The sequence below is a fragment of the Salvelinus fontinalis genome, chromosome 38 (genome assembly GCF_029448725.1).
Source record: "Salvelinus fontinalis isolate EN_2023a chromosome 38, ASM2944872v1, whole genome shotgun sequence".
Lineage (NCBI taxonomy): Eukaryota > Metazoa > Chordata > Actinopteri > Salmoniformes > Salmonidae > Salvelinus > Salvelinus fontinalis.
In genome coordinates, this window is record NC_074702.1 from 11,157,959 (window position 1) to 11,185,561 (window position 27,603).

The 27,603-nt window shown below is 43.6% G+C and overlaps 1 protein-coding gene across 3 annotated transcripts in view; it reads left to right on the forward strand.

The window, feature by feature from the left end:
* LOC129837740 (hormone-sensitive lipase-like) overlaps window positions 1-27,603 on the forward strand; it is a 47,185-nt gene that overhangs the window by 671 nt on the left and 18,911 nt on the right. The window contains exons 2-9 of one of the 3 annotated variants that reach the window (XM_055904156.1): window positions 5,917-5,957; window positions 21,565-21,806; window positions 22,035-22,319; window positions 22,440-22,530; window positions 22,953-22,979; window positions 23,545-23,690; window positions 24,164-24,349; window positions 26,464-26,616. In XM_055904156.1, the coding sequence (XP_055760131.1) occupies window positions 5,942-5,957; window positions 21,565-21,806; window positions 22,035-22,319; window positions 22,440-22,530; window positions 22,953-22,979; window positions 23,545-23,690; window positions 24,164-24,349; window positions 26,464-26,616 (1,146 nt within the window). In that variant the 5' untranslated portion in view covers window positions 5,917-5,941. The remainder of the gene's footprint in view (window positions 1-5,916; window positions 5,958-21,564; window positions 21,807-22,034; window positions 22,320-22,439; window positions 22,531-22,952; window positions 22,980-23,544; window positions 23,691-24,163; window positions 24,350-26,463; window positions 26,617-27,603) is intronic. The other 2 variants (XM_055904154.1, XM_055904155.1) reach the window with 2 other exon arrangements.

Sequence of the window (27,603 nt, forward strand, 5' to 3'; positions counted from 1 at the left end):
ACGTTGGACCATTCGCTTTAGTGGTTTTTGATAATGACAGTTAAATTAGTTTGCAAATCCCAACTCTTGCCTCTCTTCTAGCTAGCTAACTAGGACGCTGACGTTAGCCAAGTTACAGAAAGATTTAAGCCGCGGAAAGTGACAACAGTCTTAACATGTAACGTTAGCATTACGTTTTCTGGCAACTTGCATTGTGTGATAGAAGGTTTGCATTAAAATAGTTCCCAGTGTTTCGAAGCTAAGCTAAGCTTAGTAACTAACGTCCGCTAGGTTGAAACTTTCACAACTCGTTTATTTCATAATGTAGGTACAGTAACGTAAACTCGTACATCGCCTTGGTCCGTACAATTGCCCTTATTTTAGCGCCCCAAAAACGTAATACTTCCAGATCAACTGTAATGTCAATACCATTGTAAAGCACAATTTCTCCCCTTTCCAACAAAACCAATTACATGACCTAAACACTGCCCGTTTCTGCATAATTCAAGGAGGCAATGAGCTCCGTGGGGCTTTTTAAAAATGGCGGGTGGGGAAGCGAAACTAATGCGTAATAGTGAGAAGGACAGATGTCATGTGGGATAATTGCTTTTTTCACTCGATCTGTCCAACTTATCACCTTATCGCCTCTAAAATGTAAATAAAACACTAAAGAGTTTATATAATGTGTCATTACATACCTATTTGAAGGTTTGTGCCGAATTTGAATCGGGTTTTTAGGGCGGTGCTAAAGTTATCTTAGAAGTTAACAGCGGCTTTGAGAATGATGACGAAACAAAATGACTAGGTGTCCCCCCGTCACTGTCCATTTCTTGTTTTTAAACGATGAGAGAAGTGCTACACCTGGTGGAGAGAGATTGTAAGACAGAAATAGTTGCTTTATGCGTGCTGTACGTTACGACATGACACGTCAAGATGTAACGGAGGGTCAGTTTAAAAAAAAACTTTTCTCCAATACTATAGAGCCATTACCATGTTGATCAACGCTTGAATAGAAACCTAGTTCACACCCCCGATTTTGAAGTCAACACAGTCGCTACAGTCCCATTAGTTTTCTTTGTAGCCTCGTTTGAATGTCGCGGTTACGCACATTTGTACGGAATGGGGTGAGTTTACATTACCTACAATCTCGCTACAAAATACCAATGCAATGACTTGGAAATTGTAACTGGTTCGTGCGAGTGATTGACTGTAACGTTAGTTAGAATGTACATTGTATCTAATCAAAACCTCGAGTCACTTGTTATATCGAGGCGGCAGGTAGCTTAGTGGTTAGAGCGTTGGGTCAGTAACTGAAAGGTTGTTAGATCGAACCCGGAGCTGACAAGGTAAAAAGATTCTGCCCCTGAACAAGGCAGTTAACCCAATGTTCCTAGGCCATCATTGTAAATACAAATTTGTTCTTAACTGACTTGCCTAGAAAATAAATAAAAATATGTATATATTTTTTAGTCCCAGCTCATGTAGGCTGACGATGACAACGGTCCACCTGATCAGGTTGTCAAATCAGATAACACCGCAGGGTATGTGGGCTCAGGGATTAACGTGTTTGTGTGTGTAGAAGTGAGGGATGTTGAGTAGCTGCACAATGCAACAGCAGCATCCTATTCTTCAGATAGTGTTGCCATCAGTTTACATTTGGAACTGTGTACTCAACATTGTGACACATGGGCAGCCTGTGGAAAAGAACATGCTTGAGGGGGTGGCATTACATGGTCAGGGATATGCCATTATGTCAGACAGTTTTCCCACTGTAGCAGGCTTCTTTACTAGTATTTAATTAAACTTTCACTCTATTTACAAACAACTGGATTAAATATGTCTAAGAGCCTTTCACAATAGTCTCTCACAAACAAACCATTTATCTGTAGGTATTTAGTAATGAGATGAACAAACATGATATTATCTTCAGCAAATCTGCTTCTTGGATGAAAACTGTCACTAGACTGTTATTGTGGAGCAGAGACCTGTTATCGCTAGCTGTAAGCCTCTTTTGAGTGATTCCAGAGCATGATTGAAGAGCCAGATGCATTCTGCAGGGGCAGGATTTCCTCCTCATACATTTGAATTCCAACAATACCTGTGGATTGGATTGCAACAACATTAACCATACGTTTAGCCTATCTATCAAAATATGCAGATAACGGTGAATGTAGCCTAGTTGTCAACATGAGCTGCAGATTCTGTCAGACATTTACATTTTTTACATTTACATTTACATTTAGCAGACGCTCTTATCCAGAGCGACTTACAAGTACATACATTCATACTTTTTTTTGGTTTGTACTGGCCCCCCGTGGGAATCGAACCCATAACCCTGACGTTGCAAGCGCCATGCTCTACCAACTGAGCCACACGGGGCTTAGACCTTAGCAATGACCTACTGTATGAGATTTTGTGTAGTTAACTAGTGATTGATTATGTTGAGATTGATTGTTTTTGTAAGATAAGTTTAATGCTAGCTAGCAACTTACCTTGGCTCCTTGCTGCACTCACCTAACAGGTAGTCAGCCTGCCACGCAGTCTCCTCGTGGAGTGCAATGTAATCGGCCATAACCGGTGTCCAAAAATGTTGATTACCGATTGTTATGAAAACTTGAAATCAGCCCTAATTAATCGGCTATTCCAATTAATCGGTCGACCTCTATTACACATATTATAGGCTTTAGTATTCATGTTAGTGGTTGAACTTTGCACTTTGATGCGCTTCTTAGAATTCTGCACCCACACTCTGTAGAGCCTCTGTATTTGTGAGTCCACAGTGTTTAAATTAATACTTGACTATTAGAATATCATTAACTTGTACCATATTCAAAGAGCATAGGTGACACTAAATGGTTGTCAAGTAGACAATTATTTCTGATACTGAGGTACCAAGGTTGTAAAAATTAGCAGACATTGTTATTAATTTGAATAAGACTTTCAAGATAAACTTGTAGGCCTACGTTCTAGATAGGAGAGAAAGTAATTTCACTCTGCCTGCCTCTTTACTTTTCTCATTGTACCTGGGCTGAGAATATACTTTTGCCTCGAAGATAAGCTTATCAGGGAGGGTACTGAAACATTCAGTTAACCTATCCTTACTCTATTCAGACGATTCATCATGTTTGTCCTGCAGTCTATGGGATCATTAGGATGCCACCCAACCTTGCATTTTTCAGTTGAAAACTGACTTAAGTATGTGGTTTCCAAAACATTCTGACAGCCTCTATAACCTTTCAGACTTCCTGGTGAATCACTAAATTAACCAAAACAATATTAAGGCCTAGCCAGTCAGACTCAAGCTGCAACCCAGGAGGAATGAGCTGAGCTGCCACCCACCAACAATAATTTTTCCCCCACTGTTTGGAAAGTACTGTGTACAACCAATCCAGCTTCTGCCCTGGCACGTACCGTACAGTACATTCAACAATGAGGTTCAGGCCTGGAGCAGACTTAGACATTTCTCAAGACTTGGCCTGACCTACGCGTACATCTCAGAATCCCTAAATAATACACATTCAAAGGTTCAGTATTGCTGTTAAGACTTGAACTCACATGTTCAGACAGTATGAGGTGGTTGGGTGTTTGTGGTATAGTAAGTGTGTGTTTACATGTGAGTGTGCAGTAGGCTGTAGATGAAGATCCCTTTATTGGTCTATTGTACACAAGGTCACACTGAAATTTGACTTCTGCTCCCAACCTGTCTGAAAGACATGCAGGTTGCAGCAGGGTGCTGCCACACTGGACAGCTGTGGAGCAGTTGTTGTGGGGGGGTTAAGTGACTTGTTCTAGGCAAGGGCACAACTGCAGGCGATGGCATCTAAGATTTGAAATGTATTGAGACAAATTAGACTGTAGCCTGTAGCAAAATCTAACTCAATTGATTGAACATTAAATGTATTTCAATATAATTGAAATAGGCCTTCCTTCCTACTGTTTATATTTTAATGCAGTCATCTAGGTTTTCATTTGAGCATGTTTTTATGTCACTTGTTAGTATCAATTGCGTAGACGTTGGCCACTTTGTATTTGTAGTTAACTTTGTTCTGAAGTTATTAGTGATCACAGATGGATTAACCATGCAAGTCTGTTTCGTGGAGAGCTTCTGTGTATAAAGTGACGCGGGAGGGCAAAAAAGCATCTAACAAAGCACTTCGCTGTTCTGCGAGTAGTCTGAGGCAGGCTTTTTAGATTAGGAGCGTTTTCAAGTGCAACGTAAACGATGGTTTTGGGAAACAGCTCAAAGATTTAACGATGCTCCTACAAAGGTTCTAACGATGAACTAATGCTTTTGAGGCGTGCCATTTTAAATCATAACAAAAAATGTGTATAAATAAGATATTTGTCTACAGAAGCTATTTCTTACCGATTTCGACATCTTCTGTCCAAAAACAAATCCTGTGAAATGACGTCAACACATACGGGGAGAGATTCTGGCTAGCTACAGTGGCTAGCTTAGCTAACGAACTAGCTATGTCGCCCGCGGCGTGCATAACTGGAATGACACATCTATAAGAAAGAGGCATAGTTGGACCGTTGCCCAAGTCTACCTTTTTAATTAGTTTATCCTATAGCATACTTAACCATACTTTTTAATATACCCCCAGTAAATTCAGTGAATTCACTGTAGACCTACCCTTTGATCTAGAAGAATATTACTTTAAAATACCTTACAACTGTCATTAACTCAAAATAATGTTTACGACCCAAAATAACAATAACTGTAATAACTAAAACGAAGGATCTAAAACCTAGAGCTGGGATGACATTGCCTTCCTCTTACCAATGTAGCCTAGGCCTAGCGCTGAAATGTTTTTATAGGACATTAGTCTACATTATACTGGTAGATTAATCAATTAGCCTACATGACTACATAGCAACAACATATTTAGAGTTAGCAATCTAAGTGTTTTTCAGGTTCCCACTTCCTCAGGTGGTGAATACTATAGCTTATACTCCAATATGCACAAAGACGTCGACAAATTCTCTGAAGAGCCAAAAAGAAATCGGATCATTCTGGGTCCTATTTTGACAGGTTGCACATCAAAATATCAATCATGCATTTCCTGGATGTTAGATGAAATAGCTTGTTTTTTTAATCATAAGCTACCATCTCAGTTGACTGACTATGCACTGGAAAAAATGTCTAGAGCCTTGCCGCTAATGTAAATTAACTGTCTATTAAAACATTTGTTATCAGGCAAAATAGTTATATTTATCTCAATATGACTTTTTGTCTATATCAGCCAGCTCTAGCAGGTCCCCAAAAATGATTTATCGATTTTGTTAGTGCAAACAAAATTCAATTTATTGCAATATGTTTTTTTGTCATAATGCCCTGCTCTACTAGAACCCGATAAAAGGATTTCTCTCGCTCACACACAGTTGTCTTTGACCATGGTATCTGCCAATTTGTCTGAAGGTCACTGGGAGTTGCATGCTGAACAGCCAATAACAGCCAATGTTACTAACTGCCAGGGGGGAGAGGCAGAGGTTAGGCTACAGTATGTCACCACTTGGAAAAGGGTATTATTTCAATCCGACATCAGGGCACATACATGCACCAAATGCCCCTTCTCAGTTCTGTGTGTATTCTGTGTGCATGCGTACAATGTGTCTGCTTTCCCCTGACTGGGTGAAGAGTCATGTCCCCAGAGTACAGCTCAGTGGGACTGCTGGCATGTGGCTAAAGAATCCCTGCCCTTTAAAACAGAGTGAGGGAGAGGAGAACAGAACAGAGTGAAAAGAAAAACAAGACTGGTTGGAAGTGGATGAAGAATGACATGCTGCCTGACACAAAAACAGACAGGAGAAGAGTCACCAAGTGAAGTAGAGAACAGGAGAAGCGAGGGAGGACCAATCACAAAACCCTGTCTGTCTGTCTCTTTTTACTTCTCACCATTCTCTTCCCTCCTCCTCTTGTTGCTGCTGTTGAAGAGAGGTGACAGACAAGGACAGAACCATGAACCCGGACACAGGTAAAAACTATTTCTACTCTTATGGCTTTAGAGTAGTTGTGACCTACAGCATGCGTTATGCCTATATGTGTATCTGCCTGCTCATACACATTATTTACTGTATCTTTTTCTCACCCTCCCACACCATTTCCCCTGTAGGGCTCATTAGAAGCCTGTTGTGCTGCTGGTAGTAGTTGTTGTACATGATTTATTAATGCCTGTATTCATCCATCTTTAATGTCTTGGGACCAGGTGTCACTTTTAGTTCAGTGTGGTTGTTTACACTTAACTGCCTGGTGTAAAAGTTGACTGGTCAGAATGGTTATAGTGTGACTGAAACCAAGTTAGGTTCTTTCCAAGATTTTAATGGGTGATATGGACTGAACAGCTGTTGTTTGCTTAGGCTGCCTCGATCTCTATAGACTTGAGAGAGAATATAGTGTGCTGCTGCTTTCACTAATTTGATTAGTTTAATTGATTGGTGGTTGAAGAGGGTGAGTTGTCTTCTTGCCCTCTTAATGTCATGCTCTCAGGATTTTCTCAGTATAATTAGTGGGCCAGGGGCCTCTTTAAAAAATTAATAATAATAATAATAATGTTCCGTGATTACAAAATAGACCCTGTACATATTTTCTAGTGGTTGAAGTATTGTATTGCAAGTAACCTAAGTATTTTGTGCACATAAAGGATATGAGACAATTATTTATAAAAACAAGATCCAGCCATTTGGCGTTAGTGAGAAGAGCGAAAACCTGTTCATTTTTTAAATAATTAGACATAAGAATCTATTTTATTTTCACAGCCATTGCAGAATAAATTCCTCACCTTTTCTAGGCAGCCGGTCTGTAGACTACAGTCAAATTTCAGGTGTCCATGCAGAAATTTTATATTTTACTTTGAAGTATTTATGCTGTTACTGTTTGTAGCCTATTGTAATAAATAAAAAATGACTAGCCTCAACAATGTTTCAGAATTTGTGGGCAGTCCAGCATATTAGGTTGCGTGGTAAGTCAATGCAAAACATTGTTGAATTTAAATGTTATGCTGACAAGTCCACAACAATTTGTGACCGACCACCTCAATTCAGTCTTATGTTGCAACATTTGAAATGTATTTTTTTTTTTTTTTTTATTTTTTTTTTTTACATTGGATGAAAGAGACTCAGGTATATCATACACTGCAGTTGAGGAACAATGGGAAAAGTAATTATGTGCAGTGGAATGGTTATTTGCATAGTAGTAATAAAAATATTTTAGAAATATTTAGTTGTTAGATGCTTACCCATACACACTTGTCTAAATTGTTGGGTCATGTGAAAGAAGTGCTATAACCACCCCCCAGCCACATCTTGCTAAGTGGATGGGTCACTTATCTAGACATGTACACATGAAATACAATAGATGGCTGTAATCAACCCCAGACACACCTGGCTAACTTGATTTTTTTAAATTTTAAGACATGTAGGTAGGTAGCTAAGCAATGAAACATAATCCCATGAAATGCTGTAGTTTAAATCTGCAGGTAGCTAAAGCTAACAGTCTAGGTTCAATGTTAGCTGGCTGGCTAACATTACGCTATAATTAGCAATGCAAATTGCTTTATGATATAAGAATAATATTACTAGTTACCACATATCATACACGTAACATGAACTAGCGATCCAGCAACCTAACGTTTGCTAGCTAGCTAACAGTAAGCTTTAAGTTGCAATGATAATGACTTTCTGACAATAAAAATGTATGATACCAGAATGTAGCTAGACTCTTACCCGTATACACTAAACAAAAATATAAACACATGTAAAGTGTTGGTCCCAGGTTTCATGAGCTGAAATAAAAGATACCAGAAATGTTCCATACGCACAAAAGGCTTATTTCTCAAATGTTGTGCACGTTTGTTTGCATCCCTTTTTAATTATCATTTCTCCTTTGCCAAGATAATCCATCCACCTGACAGGTGTGGCATATCAAGAACCTTATTAAACAGCATGATCGTTACACTGGCACACCTTGTGCTGGGAACAATAAAAGGACACTCTACAATGTTCCGTTTTGTCACACAACACAATTCCACAGATATCTAAAGTTTTGATGGAGCATGCAATTGGCATGCTGACTGCAGGAGTGTCCACCAGAGCTGTTGCCAAATAATTGAATGTTAATTTCTCTACCGTAGGCCGCCTCCAACATCGTTTTAGAGAATTTGTCAGTACGTCCAACTGGCCTCACAACCGCAAACCACGTGCAAGGTGTTGTGTGGGTGAGCAGTTTGCTGAAGTTAATGTGAGTGCCCCATGTGGCGGTGGGGTTATGGTAGGAGCAGGCATAGGCTATGGACAATGAACACAATTACATTTTATCGATGGCAATTTGAAGGCATTGAGATACCGTGGCGAGCTCTTGAGGCCCATTGTCGTGCAATTCATCCGTCACCTTCACCTCGTGTTTCAGCATTATAATGCACGGCCCCATGTTCCAAGGATCTGTACACAATTCCTAGAAGCTGAAAATGTTCCAGTTCTTCCATTACCTGCATACTTACCAGATATGTCACCATCGAGCATGTTTGGGATGCTCTGGATCAATGTGTGTTCCAGTTACGCCAATATCCAGCAACTTCGCACAACCATTGAAGAGGAGTGGGTCAACGTTCTACAGGCGACAATGAACATTCTGATCAGCTCTATGCGAAGGAGATGTTGCTCTGCATAAGGCAAATGGTGGTCACACCAAATATTGTGCTTTTCTGAACTACACCCCTAAAGTGTCTGTGACCAATAGATGCTTATCCCTATTCCCAGTCATGTGAAATGCATAGATTAGGACCAAATGTGTTTATTTTAGTTGACTGATTTCCTTATGAACTGTAACGCAGTAAGACCTTTGAAATTGTTGCGTTTTATTTTTGTTCAGTATACATTGATGAACGCTTCACGGCAGACTGGAACCCCAGTTTAACCTAGATGTCCTGTCTCGTTTCCGTTTTGTTTAACTACAGCTTGTTGGGCCCGTTGTGTCAAGTCACTCCGGTTCAGACTGACCATGTGCAGAAAGTATTCCAACTTTTTTTCCACTGATTTTTGCAGCAATTGTGTTGAGAGCAGTAGCAACACTTTTGCAGTTCTCCATGACTAACGTCATGTCTTTCAAAAAAGCCACATCTACACATACTGAACAGTTCATGTTATCGACAGAATCATGCAACATGGCAGACCAATCCAAACTCCTCTCAGCATGTCCAGCCCATCCATTATTTCAGCCAATCATGGCCAGCGGGAAGGTTTCTGACTTTTTCAATGACTAAACCAATAATTTTATTTGTATTTACAGATGGCATACAAGTTTGGTTAAAGCACATGTAATTCATATGTTCCAGCATTTCTGCCAAAAACTGTATTTTGATTAAAATAAATAATTACATTGGAATGCTTCTTCTGTGAAGTAGTGACGTGTAACATACGCCTAGCTTCCTGAAACGGGTCACATTTTCCATCGTTTTCTCTTTTAGAAACCGCCACAGTCCTTTGCCAAATACAGCATAAATTACAGCAAAAATGTAAACATTCTGCCAACACAATAAATAGTCCGGTAGATTATGTAAAAGATTTTACAGTATTGGTATAGGCTACAGTATTGCTGTGCGATGGGAGCATAGCCTATTTAATCTGATCCTGTACCGAGTTAGGACTTGTCCCTAAAGACAAGTCAATATAAATGGAAGCACTCTAAGCAAACAGTTGTTCAGTCCTTAACCTGTTGGGGATGGGGGCGCTGTTTAGACTATTTATGCTAATGTGGCTAATTTTTTAAACGGCTTCCCACAAAATCCTTGATCGTACAATATGCATATTATTATTATTATTGGATAGAAAACAGTCTATAGTTTCTATAGGAGTTGAAATTTTGTCTCTAAGTGGAACAGAGCCCATTCTACAGCAATTTCCCTGACATGGAGTCAGATTTGAGAAACGTTGGCCACTTTTCTGAAGTCATTTAAACGGGCACTGTCGTTGCTATGACTATACGGACACTTCTTACGTCTTCCCCTGGATGCCTTTACGTGATGACGATTCCAACGGGCTCGATTGCTCGTTCACAGGCCCTACAAATGAAAAAAACCTTTAGCTAGCAAGTCTTTTCTTGCTGCGTAACGCGCGTGGAAGACACCGACCCTCTCCTGTTCCAAGCGTTAGTTTAGCCTGTTATATTTCTCCGGTCATCTTTTCACTCGTTATAGGAGTTACAAACATCACAAAGTAGTTAATTTAAAGCGTTTTATAGCAATTTATATCCGTTTAGTGCGATTTTGGGACATTTATTTTTGCAACGATGTGAAAAGTTGGGAACGCTTTTCAGTTCATCCCGAACGTAGTTGACATTTCCACATGGCAAGAGGACAGCTTTCCACCAAAAGACGATTTCTCCCAAGAAAGGATCCTTTGCCCAAGATACTGATGGAAGAACAGCTCAAGGTAGGACATTTTTATTATGATAAATCGTGTTTCTGTCGAAACATTTTAGTGGCTTAGGACGCCATGTTTTTTGACGTAGCTTCGCTTGGCGCAAACTGTATTGAAAAGTAAGGATAAATTAAAAAATGTAATAACGCAATTGTATTAAGAATTAAATTGTCTATCAATCCCTGTCCACCCTATATTTTTTAGTCACGTTTATGAGTATTTATGTATAAGAGTAGATCACTGTCTAAGTGGCGCAAGGACGTTTTCTTTACCAGCTTGTCTACATTTCACATTGTCTAACCATGATTTTGGTGGCTAAATATAAACATTTTCGATCAAACTGTATATGCATGTTGTAATGTGATGTTACAGGAGTGTCATCGGAAGAATTCTGAGAAGGTTAGTGAAAAAATTAATATCTTTTGGCGATGTTGACTTTTATCGCTCACTTTGGCTAGAATCAATGCTGGGCTGCTAATTGCTATGTGCTAAGCTAATATAACGATTTATTGTGTTTTCGCTGTAAGACACTTAGAAAATCTGAAATATTGTCTGTATTCACAGGATCTGTGTCTTTCGATTCGTGTATGCTGTGTATTTTTACGAAATGTTTGATGATTAGTAGTTAGGTAAACACGTTGCTCATTGTAATTATTCTAGTCCATTTGTGATGGTGGGTGCAATTGTAAACTATGCCATATACCTGAAATATGCACTTTTTTCTAACAAAACCTATCCCATACCATAAATATGTTATCAGACTGTCATCTAATGAGTTTTTTTGTTGGTTAGGGGCTATAAATATCTTAGTTTAGCCGAATTGGTGATGGCTACTGGTGTTGGTGGACAAATAAAAGATGGTGGATTATGCTAATGTGTTTTTAGGTAATAGATGTACATCTTTACATATTGTGTCTTCCCTGTAAAACATTTTAAAAATCGGAAATGTTGACTGGATTCATAAGATCTGTGTCTTTCATTAGCTGTATTGGACTTTAATGTGTGAAAGTTAAATATTTTAAAAAAATATTTTTTTTGAATTTCGCGGCACTGGTTTTTCAGTGGGGGGGGGGGGGGTGTGCCGCTAGCGCCACGCTGATCCTAGACAGGTTAACACCCATCTAAAATCTTGGAAAGAACCTGACTGGGATCCAAACAGTCACATTACATTACATTGCAAGCATTTACAAAATTACACTGATTGGCCCAAGGCGGGAGCTATAGTAATTAACTGAAATGTGTTAGTCACGTTATCTCAATTGGCCCAAGGGTGGGCGCTGCATCATTCGAGGGTTACGATATGTTTGCTGTATAATTTGGAACTAATCGAGTGTAGTCAGGGTGTTCTTTAGATTCACCGACGCAAAGCAGAATCTTACATTCTGTCTTGCTGCCTTAACTGGCACAGATGATAGGCTGAAGGAGAGAGATTAGAGTATTAGTCTAATCCTGGATTAATTTAGGTGTATGACTTTGCATTTTATTGATGTACAATGGTCTTCATTGTCATTTCATAAAAAGATTTGGCTAATGCATTCTGTATGACCCATAATCATTCACACATGATGCAGAGGAGGAGAGGTGGTAAGGCTCGTGAGAAGATGTCTATAAAAAAAATAGTTTGAGGGTCTATAATGTGGATTTATTCTGGTTCAAATTGCAACATCTGCTGCTTATTCAGTATCAGCAGTTATAATCTTGTTCTGCGGGCAGATATGCTCCTACTAATTAAGCAATGTCAGGTTATTTTAGACTATTTCCCAACACTGGCCCACAGCAGGGCTTAGGCTAGTGCTGCTGCCACACTCTGGACTTTACTTTGTTCTGGGAATTTAATTATGGTCTTTATTTCCGATGTTCACAGCTAAACTCTGGCTCTCTGTCTGGCTCGCTCTCTGTCTCGCTGTCTGGCTCGCTCTCTGTCTCGCTGTCTGGCTTGCTTTCTGTCTCGCTGTCTGGCTTGCTCTCTGTCTCTGTCTGGCTCGCTCTCTGTCTCGGTCTCTGGCTCGCTCTTTGTCTCGGTCTCTGGCTCGCTCTCTGTCTCGGTCTCTGGCTCGCTCTCTGTCTCGGTCTCTGGCTCGCTCTCTGTCTCGGTCTCTGGCTCGCTCTCTGTCTCGGTCTCTGGTTCGCTCTCTGTCTCGGTCTCTGGTTCGCTCTCTGTCTCGGTCTCTGGTTCGCTCTCTGTCTCGGTCTCTGGTTCGCTCTCTGTCTCGGTCTCTGGTTCGCTCTCTGTCTCGGTCTCTGGTTCGCTCTCTGTCTCGGTCTCTGGTTCGCTCTCTGTCTCGGTCTCTGGTTCGCTCTCTGTCTCGGTCTCTGGTTCGCTCTCTGTCTCGGTCTCTGGTTCGCTCTCTGTCTCGGTCTCTGGTTCGCTCTCTGTCTCGGTCTCTGGTTCGCTCTCTGTCTCGGTCTCTGGTTCGCTCTCTGTCTCGGTCTCTGGTTCGCTCTCTGTCTCGGTCTCTGGTTCGCTCTCTGTCTCGGTCTCTGGTTCGCTCTCTGTCTCGGTCTCTGGTTCGCTCTCTGTCTCGGTCTCTGGTTCGCTCTCTGTCTCGGTCTCTGGTTCGCTCTCTGTCTCGGTCTCTGGTTCGCTCTCTGTCTCGGTCTCTGGTTCGCTCTCTGTCTCGGTCTCTGGTTCGCTCTCTGTCTCGGTCTCTGGTTCGCTCTCTGTCTCGGTCTCTGGTTCGCTCTCTGTCTCGGTCTCTGGTTCGCTCTCTGTCTCGGTCTCTGGTTCGCTCTCTGTCTCGGTCTCTGGTTCGCTCTCTGTCTCGGTCTCTGGTTCGCTCTCTGTCTCGGTCTCTGGTTCGCTCTCTGTCTCGGTCTCTGGTTCGCTCTCTGTCTCGGTCTCTGGTTCGCTCTCTGTCTCGGTCTCTGGTTCGCTCTCTGTCTCGGTCTCTGGTTCGCTCTCTGTCTCGGTCTCTGGTTCGCTCTCTGTCTCGGTCTCTGGTTCGCTCTCTGTCTCGGTCTCTGGTTCGCTCTCTGTCTCGGTCTCTGGTTCGCTCTCTGTCTCGGTCTCTGGTTCGCTCTCTGTCTCGGTCTCTGGTTCGCTCTCGGTCTCGGTCTCTGGTTCGCTCTCGGTCTCGGTCTCTGGTTCGCTCTCGGTCTCGGTCTCTGGTTCGCTCTCGGTCTCGCTCTTTGTCTATCTGTCTGGCTTGCTCTCTGTCTGGCTCGCTCTGTCTGTTGCAAATTGGTAAAAACTGACAATGAAAGAGATCAGTGAGCAAATTTCAATGTTCACAGCTAAACTCTCGCTCGCTCTCTCTGTCTCGGTTTGGCTCGCTCTCGGTCTGGCTCGTTCTCTGGCTCGGTCTGGCTCGGTCTGGCTCGTTCTCTGGCTCGGTCTGGCTCGTTCTCTGGCTCGCTCTCTGTCTGTCTGGCTCGCTCTCTGTCTGTCTGGCTCGCTCTCTGTCTGTCTGGCTCGCTCTCTGTCTGGCTCGGTCTGGCTCGCTCTCTGGCTCGCTCTCTCTCTGTCGGTCTCTCTCTGTCTGTCTCGCTCTCTGTCTGTCTGTCTGTCTCGCTCTCTGTCTGTCTGTCTGTCTCGCTCTCCCTCTGTCTGTCTCGCTCTCCCTCTGTCTGTCTCGCTCTCCCTCTGTCTGTCTCGCTCTCCCTCTGTCTGTCTCGCTCTCTGTCTGTTGCAAATTGGTAAAAACTGACAATGAAAGAGATCAGTGAGCAAATTCCAATGTTCACAGCTAACCTCTGGCTCGCTCTCTGTCTCGCTCTGGCTCTCTCTCTGTCTGTCTCTCTGTCTGTCTCTCTGTCTGTCTCTCTGTCTGTCTCTCTGTCTGGCTCTCTGTCTGGCTCTCTGTCTGGCTCTCTGTCTGGCTCTCTGTCTGGCTCGCTCTCTGGCTCGCTCTCTGGCTCACTCTCTCTCTCTGTCTCGCTCTCTCTCTCTGTCTGTCTCGCTCTCTCTGTCTGTCTCGCGCTCTCTGTCTGTCTCGCGCTCTCTGTCTGTCTCGCGCTCTCTGTCTGTCTCTCGCTCTCTGTCTGTCTCGCGCTCTCTGTCTGTCTCGCGCTCTCTGTCTGTCTCTCGCTCTGTGGCCCGTCTCTCGCTCTGTGGCCCGTCTCTCGCTCTGTGGCCCGTCTCTCGCTCTGTGGCCCGTCTCTCGCTCTGTGGCCCGTCTCTCGCTCTGTGGCCCGTCTCTCGCTCTGTGGCCCGTCTCTCGCTCTGTGGCCCGTCTCTCGCTCTGTGGCCCGTCTCTCGCTCTGTGGCCCGTCTCTCGCTCTGTGGCCCGTCTCTCGCTCTGTGGCCCGTCTCTCGCTCTGTGGCCCGTCTCTCCGCTCTGTGGCCCGTCTCTCCGCTCTGTGGCCCGTCTCTCTCGCTCTGTGGCCCGTCTCTCTCGCTCTGTGGCCCGTCTCTCGCGCTCTGTGGCCCGTCTCTCGCGCTCTGTGGCCCGTCTCTCGCGCTCTGTGGCCCGTCTCTCGCGCTCTGTGGCCCGTCTCGCGCGCTCTGTGGCCCGTCTCGCGCGCTCTGTGGCCCGTCTCGCGCGCTCTGTGGCCCGTCTCGCGCGCTCTGTGGCCCGTCTCGCGCGCTCTGTGGCCCGTCTCGCGCGCTCTGTGGCCCGTCTCGCGCGCTCTGTGGCCCGTCTCGCGCGCTCTGTGGCCCGTCTCGCGCGCTCTGTGGCCCGTCTCGCGCGCTCTGTGGCCCGTCTCGCGCGCTCTGTGGCCCGTCTCGCGCGCTCTGTGGCCCGTCTCGCGCGCTCTGTGGCCCGTCTCGCGCCCTCTCTGTCTCGCGCGCTCTCTGTTGCAAATTGGTAAAAACTGACAATGAAAAACATCAGTGATCAAATTGCACAAGTTTAGGTAGTACATCTCTGAGAAGCTGTTCTGCTGACTTTTTAAAAGGACGTTCTATACCAAAATGAATAAAAATAAAATTACGTATTGGTCCTTGCATATAGGTTGTACAATATTATCAGGTATGCTGTTAGCAAAAAGAATGATCACCTGTAGCCTAATTGATGCAGCATAGTGGCTATAAATAAATAAGTAAACCCATGCTTCAGCCTAACTGCATTTACCATGTGCAAATCATTAGCTAGATCCCAAATGTAATGTCTTTACTATTTAGCATGTATTGATGAATTTTGTACCTAAAAACTAGCATAAACACTGAATATACTCTTGAGTATACAAAACATTAAGAACACCTGCTCTTTCCACGATATACTAACCAGATGAATCCAGGTGAAAGCTATGGTCACTAATCCACTCCAGTCAGTGTAGATGAAGGGGAGGAGAAAGGTTAAAGAAGGATTTTTAAGCCTAGAGACAATTGATGCATGGATTGTGGTATGTTTGCCATTCAGAAGGTTAATGGGCAAGACAAAAGATTTAAGTGCCTTTGAACAGGGTATGGTAGTAGGTGCCAGGCGGACCGGTTTATGTCAAGATCATCAACACTGCTGGGTTTTTCATGCTCAACAGTTTTGTGTGTATCAAGAATGGTACACCACCCAAAGAACATCCAGCCAACTCAACATTAGGAAGGCGTTCCTAATGTTCGGTGTACTCTGTGTAATGTGATACACCCCTTGCCTGTACTTTTCACAGAAGACACTTCATGTCACAATTTATTTCACTTACTGTAGACCGGGGCTGCTCTAGCAGGGCAGAAATTGTACAAACTGACTTGTTAGATAGTGGCATCCTATGATGGTGCCACTTTGAAAGTCACTGAGCTCTTCAGTAAGGCCATTCTACTGCCAATGTTTGTCTATGGAGATTGCATGGCTGTGTGCTCGGTTTTTGTACACCTGTCAGCAACAGGTATGGCTCAAATTGCCGAATCTACTCATTTGAAAGGGTGTCCACTTTTGTATTTATAGTGTTTCTTGCATAGATCGCACAACAACAAGCAGACCTGGTAAATAGATAATTTCTGTTATATATGGGGTTGTGTTATTTTTCTATTCATTACTCGTTAGCAGAGGAATAGTAAATGAGGACTGTTCTAGCATATCTTCAGTGTGCCTCGGCATAGTTTTATTAAATGTTTTAAAAAATGTAGGCTTTGTGGCAATGATTTTGCCTTGGTGTGCCTCCACCGCTACATGACTGCAGCAGAAACACTGTGCTGCACACCACTAGTGGTGAAGGAAAACGTGTGTGTGTGTGTGTGGTCTGTGAGTACATGTTTGGTCATCCTGCGTTTTTAGTATGTTCATAAGTAAGTGTGTGTGTGTTGTCTCCGAGAAGGTTGATCTGAAGGAAATTTTCTTCCACTCGTCTTTTTGACACATTCACTCAATCAGTATTCTTCTCCTTCTTGTGACTGTCCATATCACTTTCTCCCTCTCGCTGTGCCATTCCTCCTTGTTTGTTTTTATATTATTTAACCTTTATTTAACTAGGCAAGTCAGTTAAGAACAAATTCGTATTTTACAATGACTTCCTACCCCGGCCAAACCCTCCCCTAACCCGGAACACGCTGGGCCAATTCTGTGCCCCCCTATTTGTTACAGCCTCTTACATCTCAACCTCTGTATTCTTCCTTTCAGTGTGGCAGTGTGCAAGTCATGGGGCTTGCCCAGTAGATTATATTCCCAGTAAATCAAACTAATAGGAAATTACATGCATAGAACTTCTAAAATAAAACAAGGCCTTACTTTTTCAAATGCATTTTGCTTTCTAATTTAGATACCAAGTTTTAATAGAGTTTTATGCTGCTTTTAGGTTCCGTTTAGGTTTCTGCTTTACTTAATCACAAAATCTAATGAATTTGTCATGTAATGTGTAAGTATCTAGTTGTACAAAGCTCTTGCTAATCCAGTGTCTGGTTCAGTGTTGCTATACTTGTGTGTCATGTCCAGTCACTGGTACTGGTGGCCCCTGGGCCCAGCATTGCAGACAAACTCTTTTGGACACATTTCTGCTGGACAGAGTTGGTGGCAATGTGCATGCACACCCTCCCTCTGTTTCTGGTTAACTATAGATGCTTGGTGTGTGACACAGAGAGAAGGGAGCGAGAGAGGGAGGGAGAAAAGGAGAGCATACAAAGAGCTAGGGGAAGAGAAGGAGTTTGGTCCCAAAGGGAGTGCTGCGTTCTGGGATGCTTGGTGACGAAGGAGGCTGAGAATTTGGGGAATTGGAGAGGGTGATTGGGTAATGTAGGGCAAGCATAAAGTGGATAGGGTGTTCTCAATATAGCAGTCAACTGAAGAATAGCAGGTAATTACACAGGATTGTCTTCATGCTTTGGAGGAGGATAAGTAATTGGCAATGAATAAGCCTGATAATCAATTTTTCTTCAATACTGTGAAGTTTTGTGCGATCTCCCTCCAGCAAGTGGTAGTTTCACACGCCTAGTGTGTCATTCCATTGCTTTCTGAGGAGAGAAGCAAATGGAGAAGGATGTTGTGATGGATGGGGAGATTCACTGGTGTGTGTGACAAGTTGCTGCCTGGTTGTCAGGAGGTTGAGATTCCTCACAACAAAGTGATGGCCCCTCTGACTGACTTGTACAGTACCATAAATGTCTGTAGCTGGCACACCATCATTTTTCTGAGAGGCATTGTACCTGTAATGCCTTCCTTATTCCTTTCCTTGTCTCTTATCTTCATATACATTAATAATTCAAGAATTGTTGGATCTTAGAAACAGTGGCCTTGACTGTCTGAGAGAACATGAATCACCTTCCATGGCATGCTCTTTATTTCCCTTGTGTGGTCATGCTCTCACTCTGACCATCTGCATGCTCTGTCTCCCTATCTCTCTCCATCTCAGTCATTCTATACAGTAAGTACCTATGTCACCCGGGGTGCCGTGCTTCTGCTGTGGAAACTGTGCTCTCAGGTGGCTCACTAGAACTCAATACAGCAGGTAGCCTGGCTGGCAGGCAGAGTACAGACTGAGTACTCCACAAGGAGTCCACCAGGGTGTGAGGTGTTTATTGCTTGGATGGCAGTTCAGTTCACTATTAATGCATGTTTACTCTGTTTGTTTGAACTCCTCTCAGAAATTGTTTCAGTGGTGTTCCTCCCTTTGGGACCACAAGAGAGGAAGGACAGAGCGAGAGAAGACAGCAACACGATGTGTTCCACCACTTGCTCTCTGCTCCAGTTACATGACTGTCTTAGAGGAATGAAGCTTGGATTTAGTTTTCCCAGCTTGCGCAACATTTCACTCAATCAGCTTTTATACTTACGCAATAATACATGAGGCCATGTGTTAGGATATTTATCATGGCTGTGACATGGTCTCTTTCTGACTGCCATGTAAAGCACAACTACCCCAAAATGTTTGTGATGGAGGCTCTTCCCCCTTGCTAGCTAGCCAACTACACACTTCAGACTGAAGTTAGAAAGAGGGCAAACTAGCTGCATTTTTGTTTCATTTTACCTGCTTTTCTATTGACATTTCTTTGTATACAGTTGAAGTCGGAAGTTTACATACACCTTAGCCAAATACATTTAAACTCAGTTTTTCACAATTCGTGACATTTAATCCTAGTAAAAATTCCCTGTCTTAGGTCATTTAGCATCACCACTTTATTTTATGAATGTGAAATGTCGGAATAATAGTAGAGAATGATTTACTTCAGCTTTTATTTCTTTCATCACATTCCCAGTGGGTCAGAAGTTTACACACACTCAATTAGTATTTGGTAGCATTGCCTTTAAATTGTTTACTTGGGTCAAACGTTTTGGGTAGCTTTCCACAAGCTTCCCACAATAAGTTGGGTGAATTTTGGCCCATTCCTCCTGACAGAGCTGGTGTAACCGCATCAGGTTTGTAGGCCTCCTTGCTCGCACTCACTTTTTCAGTTCTGCCCACACATTTTCTATGGGATTGAGGTCAGGGCTTTGTGATGGCCACTCCAATACCTTGACATTGTTGTCCTTAAGCCATTTTGCCACAACTTTGGAAGTATGCTTGGGGTCATTGTCCATTTGGAAGACCCATTTGCGACCAAGATTTAACTTCCTGACTGATGTCTTGAGATGTTGCTTCAATATATCCACATAATTTTCCGTGCTCATGATGCCATCTATTTTGTGAAGCGCACCAGTCCCTCCTGCAGCAAATCACCCCCACAACATGATGCTGCCACCCCCATGCTTCACAGTTGGGATGGTGTTCTTTGGCTTGCAAGCCTCCCCCTTTTTCCTCCAAACATATCGATGGTCATTATGGCCAAACAGTTTCATCAGACCAGAGGACATTTCTCCCAAAAATATGATCTTTGTCCCCATATCCATTTGCAAACCGTAGTCTGGCTTTTTTATGGAGGTTTTGGAGCAGTGTCTTCTTCCTTGTTGAGCGGCCTTTCAGGTTATGTCAATATAGGACTCGTTTTACTGTAAATATAGATACTTTTGTGCCTGTTTCCTCCAGCAGCTTCACAAGGTCCTTTGCTGTTGTTCTGGGATTGTTTTGCACTTTTCGCACCAAAGTACGTTCATCTCTAGGAGACAGAACGCGTCTCCTTCCTGAGCGGTATGACGGCTGCGTCGTCCCATGGTGTTTATACTTGCGTACTATTGTTTGTACAGATGAACGTGGTACCTTCAGGCGTTTGTAAATTGCTCCCAAGGATGAACCAGACTTGTGGAGGTCTACAATTTGTTTTCTGAGGTATTGGCTGATTTATTTTGATTTTCTCATGATGTCAAGCAAGAGGCACAGTTTGAAGGTAGGCCTTGAAATGCATCCACAGGTACACCTCCAATTGACACAAATTATGTCAATTAGCCTATCAGAAGCTTCTAAAGCCATGACATCGTTTTCTGGAATTTTCCAAGCTGTTTAAAGGCATAGTCAGTGTAAACTTCTGACCCATTGGACAGAGAGAGCAACACTTCACTGTTGCTCCAAGCAGAGGAAACTGCAGTTCTAAAATCCATCAAAAAGCGTGAATAGTCAAGTTCAGTCAAGTTTATTTTATATAGCCCTTCGTATATCAGCTAATATCTCAAAGTGCTGTACAGAAACCCAGCCTAAAACCCCAAACAGCAAGCAATGCAGGTGTAGAAGCACGGTGGCTAGGAAAAACTCCCAAGAAAGGCCAAAACCTAGGAAGAAACCTAGAGAGGAACCAACCAATACTTCTGCCTGAAGCCCATACACGCTGTAGTGTACTTGTTGGACCCCAAGTATGCTGGCAAGAGCATCCTGTCTGGTGCAGAGATCAGCAAGGCCTATGGTGTCATCACTGCTGTGTCTCGCCACCTATTCTGGATGAGGGCAAGGTTCTTGGCAGTCTGGCAAAGTACACTTCCAACCAAAGCCTTTGGGATAGAGTTGCAATATGGCGTCGTGCCAACATATCTCATCAGCAACCTGGTGGAAGGGACTTTGTGGATCTGAGGCACTTTCCCCTGTTGCCTCCATCATCCTCCAAATCCCACCAACATCAGCCGCCTCGGAGCGCAACTGGTCCTTGTTTGGGAACACACACACCAAAGCACACAACAGGCTGACCAATACAATGGTTGACAAATGTGTGGCCTTCGGAGCAAATTTGAGGGTTTTTGAGACGGACAACGAGCCATCCTCAACAAGGTTGGAAAGTGACAGTGAAGATGAGGCCTCAGTCTGATGTTCAAGAGATGGACATTGAGGAGATCCAGGGAGAAGACATGGACACCTGAGAGGAAGACAACCAAAGCTTTAGTTTCTAGACTATCATTTTACAGATTTTTTGGGAGATGCAATGAATCATTGGTGATCATGCAATATTCCCTTTTGTTGTTCAGTGAAATCATCCCATGTGAAGAGTCACCTCATTTAATTAAAGTTCAATTCGTAACTAAATAGTTTTTTTTTTTTTTCTTGGAACGATTTAATCATTTGCAATTATGTCTACTTATGATAAGGTCCAATGCAAAAAAAATCTACTTTTTAAATGGTATTAATTTGCATATATTCCCATTAATTCCCATTTTAAATCCTACGGAAAGTTTTCACCTCTGAATATTTGCCAAAATGTGCAGTTATTGCATTGCTAGGTAATGATACAAACAAGGTCTGTTTTTCTCAATGTGGCTATGTTGTATGGTATGTCATGGATGGACTCTTACTCCAAATCACCTGTTGTATGCTGGCTATAGTGGGTTAGCCATTTGAATGAAGTGATTATTCAGTATGGCCATAGAGATCCTTTTTTGGAATTAGACATGATCAGTCTTTGTTGTTGCATGCTGATTGTTTCTCTCTTCCCTCTCTTCCCCCCAGTGATGGACACCAAGGCGGTGTTTACTGCCCTGTACAGTGTGTGTGAGGAGAATGCTACGTTCTTCTCTGAGGGTGCTAAGGGGGCTCAGGGGGGTGCGGCACAGCGGCTGGTGGACACCATGACCCTAATCCAGGAGCACGCCCGCAGCCTGGAACCTGTCATCTCTGGCTTCGCAGCCATCTACCATCACTTTGACTTTGACCCTCACATACCAGCCAACGGATACCGCTCTCTAGTCAAGGTAGGATGGCAGGGTTTCGAATCCCCGAGCTGACAAGGTAATTTTTTTTCGCTCTGCCCCTGAACAAGGCAGTTAACCCATTGTTCCTCGGCCGTCATCGAAAATAATTCTTAACTGACTTGCCTAGTAAAATACAGGTTTAAAAAAAAATGTAAAACTAGGGAGTTGTCACACATACAGACACACAGTCCTATTTCTCACTCCCTTTTCCTCTCACCCCTCTCCTAGGTGGTGCGCTGCTGCATTCTCCACATCATCCACAAGGGGCGCTACATCTCCACCAACCGACGCAGCATCTTCTTTCGGACGGCCCACAACGCAGGGGAGATGGAGGCCTACTGCTCGGCCCTATGTCAGCTGAGAGCCCTGCTCTACCTGGCCCAGCGACTGCTGCACGACAACAGCCACGGGAACCTCTTCTTCCACGAGGAGAGCGGCCTCAGCCAGAGCTTCATCCGGGAGTACTCCTCCATGCACAAGGGCTGCTTCTACGGACGCTGCCTCGGATTCCAGGTGGGGGGAGGAGAGGAGACTGGGAGGGCGGAATACTTTTGGGAGAATCTTGAGGCCCTTTTTGTTAGCCTGAAGGAAAAGTATTTTGTAGTGATTTGTTTCATGTCTCTCCTCTCCCAGTTCACTCCAGCCATCCGTCCCTGTCTGCAGACCATAGCCATCGGCCTAGTGGCCTTCGGAGAGAACTACAGGCGCCACCAGTCAGGCATTGGTCAGTGGCTCCAGCAAACCTCCCTATTGATGGAAACAAAAGCCACTCAATCATTAATTCATTCTCATTTACTTCCTAAACCATTCTACTGACATAGCAACTCAGTCGACGTGAGTGTGAATATCAATGCTAGATACAATACATCATTAAAGGATAATTTAAAGGGAGACTTACTTACATTAACCCACACACACATTTGAAATACTTTATTTTAATCACCAAATCACATTAGTCAAGAAGGATTCCAACATTTCATAGGTCATTGATATATGGACACTTATGAGTATAGAAAGCACCTTCTCCGTACAGCACACATACACAAGTAAGCATTTCACTGTTAGTCTATACCTGTTGTTTACGAAGGATGTGATGGCACACCCAATATGATCTAACACTGTCTTTTGCTCTATGCTGCTTCCCAGTGGAGGAAGGAGGTATTGCACCATATGGTGAGTGTCTGTCCCCCTGACCACTGCCATAGTCTCAGTCTGGGTGATAGAGCCAGGCTTTGACATGGTTAATAGGTGACCACAGGCATAGTGTGACCAAGTCTTAGTATTTAATTAGATTAGGGGAATCATCTGTTTTAGTGCTCTGGCGGAACAAATAGCCATACAATTCAGCTCTCCTGGACAATAGGTGACCACTGCTCCGTCTCATCCAGACACTCCTGTAGCTACAGGGATTGAAAGAGTTCTGTTTAACAGTAGCATCTACTGCCTCCACTCATGGCCATCGCTCTCTCTGCCTCCCCATCACTGTGTTTCTGTCTTAATGAGTTGATTTGATGTGTTAGCATCCACTCACTCCCTTTCCTCCTCCACTCTCTCCCTCTTTTCCCTTTCCCTTTTCTGTCATTCATCTTTATCATACCTATACATTTTTCCCTCTGCCACTTCCACTACCTTGTCCCCCTCTCTTTTTACCTGCAACTGTCTATCACCCTCTCCTTCTTGCCTGCCTCCTACAACCATCCCTCCACTACCTTCTCTCCCGCTTTCCCTCTGTCTCCAGGTGTAGCAGCCAGCTCCTTCTTTACCTCAGGGAAGTACGCCATCGACCCGGAGTTAAGGGGGGCGGAGTTTGAACGCATCACTCAGAACCTGGATGTCCACTTCTGGAAGGCCTTCTGGAACATCACAGAGACCGAGGTTCTATCTGTGAGTCACTGACCACTCTGGACGGACCCTGGATGGGTCGCTGGTAGAATACTCTCCCCTTGCGCTGTGATGTACAGCTCAGTGGTAGATTACTCTTCCCTTGTATGTGTTTCTCAGCGTTTGTCCTGTTGGCTGTCTTTCATTCCTCTCGTAGTTATGCAGTTGCAGAGCTTGTAATACTGTCACTGTGTTTGGATGTGTTTAGATTTTACTGGATGCTTTCCTGCCATGAGGAGATGCTCTCAGCTTTGTCTTTTGTCAAGTTTATTGACCTACAAATGACCGGAAGATCAAAACAAAATAATTAAATGATATGGTGAATTATGAATGTTTATCTGATTTGCCCTCAGCCTTCCCTCTCTTTCTTGTCCCTCCTCCTAAAGGAAAAGACTGAAACATTACAATGTATCTGTGACGAATAACAAAGTAATCTTCTTCTTCCTCCCCTCCTTTCCTTCCACTCTCCCCCTCAGAGTCTAGCCAGTATGACGTCCACCCAGGTGAAGGTGAACCGTGCCCTCTCGGTGCCCCCTGTGCCCTTTGACCTCCCGCTGGTGGCTGATCCCCACCTCACTGTCACCATAGAGGCCCCGTCGGCCCACACCGGCCCTGGCCCCGTACAGATGAGGCTGATCTCCTTCGAGCTGAGGGAGGGACAGGTAACTAAAGCCCTGTTCATATTGGCAGTTTGAAGTGACTCAAATTTAAAATAAAATAAAAAATCCCTTTCAAATCGTACTTTTCCTGCAGTCTGAACAGCCAAAATGCACATGGGATTGGATATTTCAAGCCACATTACTATCCACCTTTATATGTGATGAAAAAGGAGGACCAAGGCAATGTTCATATAATAAATTAAAATGCCTTTATTTGTATGGCATGTTCAATGGAAACAAAGATTAAAAACTAGTAAGCAATACTATACACATTCAAAAGTGAAATACTGTAGGTAGGTTATCAAAATGCAAATCAAGGCTAGAAGCATAATCCACAACATTTTGCAATGTAAACAAGTTTGTATTGGACAAATACAAGTACAGTTGAAGTCGGAGGTTTACATACAGTTAGGATGGCGTCATTAAAACTCATTTTTCAACCACTCCACAAATTTCTTGTTAACAAACTATAGTTTTGGCAACTCGGTTAGGACATCTCCTTTGTGCATGACACAAGTAATTTTTCCAACAATTGTTTACAGACCGATTATTTCACTGTATCACAATTCCAGTGGGTCAGAAGATTACATACACTAAGTTGACTGTGCCTTTAAACAGCAATTTAAAAAAAAAAAAATGTCATGGCTTTAGACAGCTCCTGAAAGGCTAATTGAAATAATTTGAGTCAATCGGGGATGTACCTGGATGTATTTCAAGGCCTACTTTCAAACTCAGAGCCTCTTTGCTTGACATCATGAGAAAATCAAAAGAAATCAGCCAAGACCTCAGAAAAAATTGTAGGCCTACACACATCTGTTTCATCCTTGGGAGCAATTTTCAAATGCCTGAAGGTACCACGTTCATCTGTACAAACAAAGTACGCAAGTAGAAACACCATGGGACCACAGAGCTGTCATACCGCCCAGGAAGGAGACGCGTTCTGTCTCCTAGAGATGAACGTACTTTGGTGGGAAAAGTGCAAATCCATCCCAGAACAACAGCAAAGGACCTTGTGAAGATGCTGGTGGAAACGGGTACAAAAGTATCTATATCCACAGTAAAACGAGTCCTATATCGACATAACCTTAAAGGCCGCTCAGCAAGGAAGAAGCCACTGCTCCAAAACCGCCATAAAAAGCCAAACTACGGTTTGCAACTGCACATGGGGACAAAGATTGTACTTTTTGGAGAAATGTCCTCTGGTCTGATGAAACAGAAATAGAACTGTTTGGTCATGATGACCATCGTTATGTTTGGAGGAAAAAGGGGGATGCTTGCAAGCTGAAGAACACCATCCCAACTGTGAAGCATGGGGGTGGCAGCATCATGTTGTGGGGGTGCTTTGCTGCAGAAGGGATTGGTGCACTTCACAAAATAGATGGCATCATGAGGACAGAAAATGATGTGGAAATATTGAAGCAAAGTTCACTTTTGTTAACCTCAAATCTGACACGCAGAACCTTTGACTGGTAGATCAAAATGTGCTGCTGTAAAACCTTTGACAGCAGCATTCTGACAGTGTGTATTTCCCAAATGAATTGGCTTTAAGCTGCTGCTTTCATCAGCTGTTGAGAAGCTTCTTCCAGCGTGAAATGCTTGAATATCAAGGGATTCTGTTACTTTGCGTTTCCTTTGTTTGAGAGCAGCTGTAGTAAACGACAGTGTCTCGTCTTCTCTGCTCCTCCGCAGCTCTTAATCCCTTTAAATCCACACACACACACTTTATTTGGGGAGGTATTGAACAGCAGAGCTGAGCATCTGTAGTCTGGCATTAAACCAGACATGATATCAGCCAACACTTTCAACTCACTCATTGATCCTGCTCAGTCAAAGAGCTGTTGTCTTATGTGGAGAACACAAGTGAAAGCCTCTCTGCTGTTCCCTGCTAATGTTAATGAATGGGAGTGAGAATAGTGTGTTTGTGGTGGAGCTGGAAAGACAGTCTGGAGCAGAGGACAAACCACACGGCTAGTCCTGACTGTAGGGATTGTTCAACAGAGAGCTGTAAAGCAAACGGACAAATCAACATCTGTAGCAATTGAAGTGAAAACAGAATTTGTCTAGCTTTTGATTGTGATAGTGATTCTCTGGCTTTCTCTGTCTCCCTCCCTCTGTAGGACAGTGAGGCGTTGCTGTCCCTGTCTCGTTCTGAGGGGGGTTCTATCTCCCTGTCTCTGGGAATGAAGACCAAGCAGAGCCCCGCTTCTCGCTGGCTCCTGGTGCACTACCACGGAGGAGGCTTTGTGGCCCAGACTTCCAAGTCTCACGAGGTAATAACACATTCTGTTCTCGTTTGTTTGTTGGAGGAATTGACCGTCACGTTTCACCTTTAACCTGACTAGTGTCTATGGTGGGAACCCATGGTGTGGCCTGGTTCTCTCCACAGCCTATCATGTTCAAGACCTCAATGTCTTTTTAAATGTATTATTATACACTGCTCAAAAAAATAAAGGGAACACTTAAACAACACAATGTAACTCCAAGTCAATCACACTTCTGTGAAATCAAACTGTCCACTTAGGAAGCAACACTGATTGACAATAAATGTCACATGCTGTTGTGCAAATGGAATAGACAAAAGGTGGAAATTATAGGCAATTAGCAAGACACACCCCCAATAAAGGAGTGGTTCTGCAGGTGGTGACCACAGACCACTTCTCAGTTCCTATGCTTCATGGCTGATGTTTTGGTCACTTTTGAATGCTGGCGGTGCTTTCACTCTAGTGGTAGCATGAGACGGAGTCTACAACCCACACAAGTGGCTCAAGTAGTGCAGTTCATCCAGGATAGCACATCAATGCGAGCTGTGGCAAAAAGGTTTGCTGTGTCTGTCAGCGTAGTGTCCAGAGCATGGAGGCGCTACCAGGAGACAGGCCAGTACATCAGGAGACGTGGAGGAGGCCGTAGGAGGGCAACAACCCAGCAGCAGGACCGCTACCTCCGCCTTTGTGCAAGGAGGAGTGCTGCCAGAGACCTGCAAAATGACCTCCAGCAGGCCTGATTGACTTGGAGTTACATTGTGTTGTTTAAGTGTTCCCTTTATTTTTTTGAGCAGTGTAGTTAACTGGAATCATACCATTCTAATGAATAGTTTGAGAATTGCGTTGTTAGAGGGTTACTTGGTGGTCTTGAGGATATGTTCGGAATGATTGTGTTTTCACTCCATAGCTTCCCTGTAATGAGCCGTTCCTGCTAATGACTGTTTAATTCATCCAATAGGGTTGATAGACACAAACGGACTATATTTATATCACTCT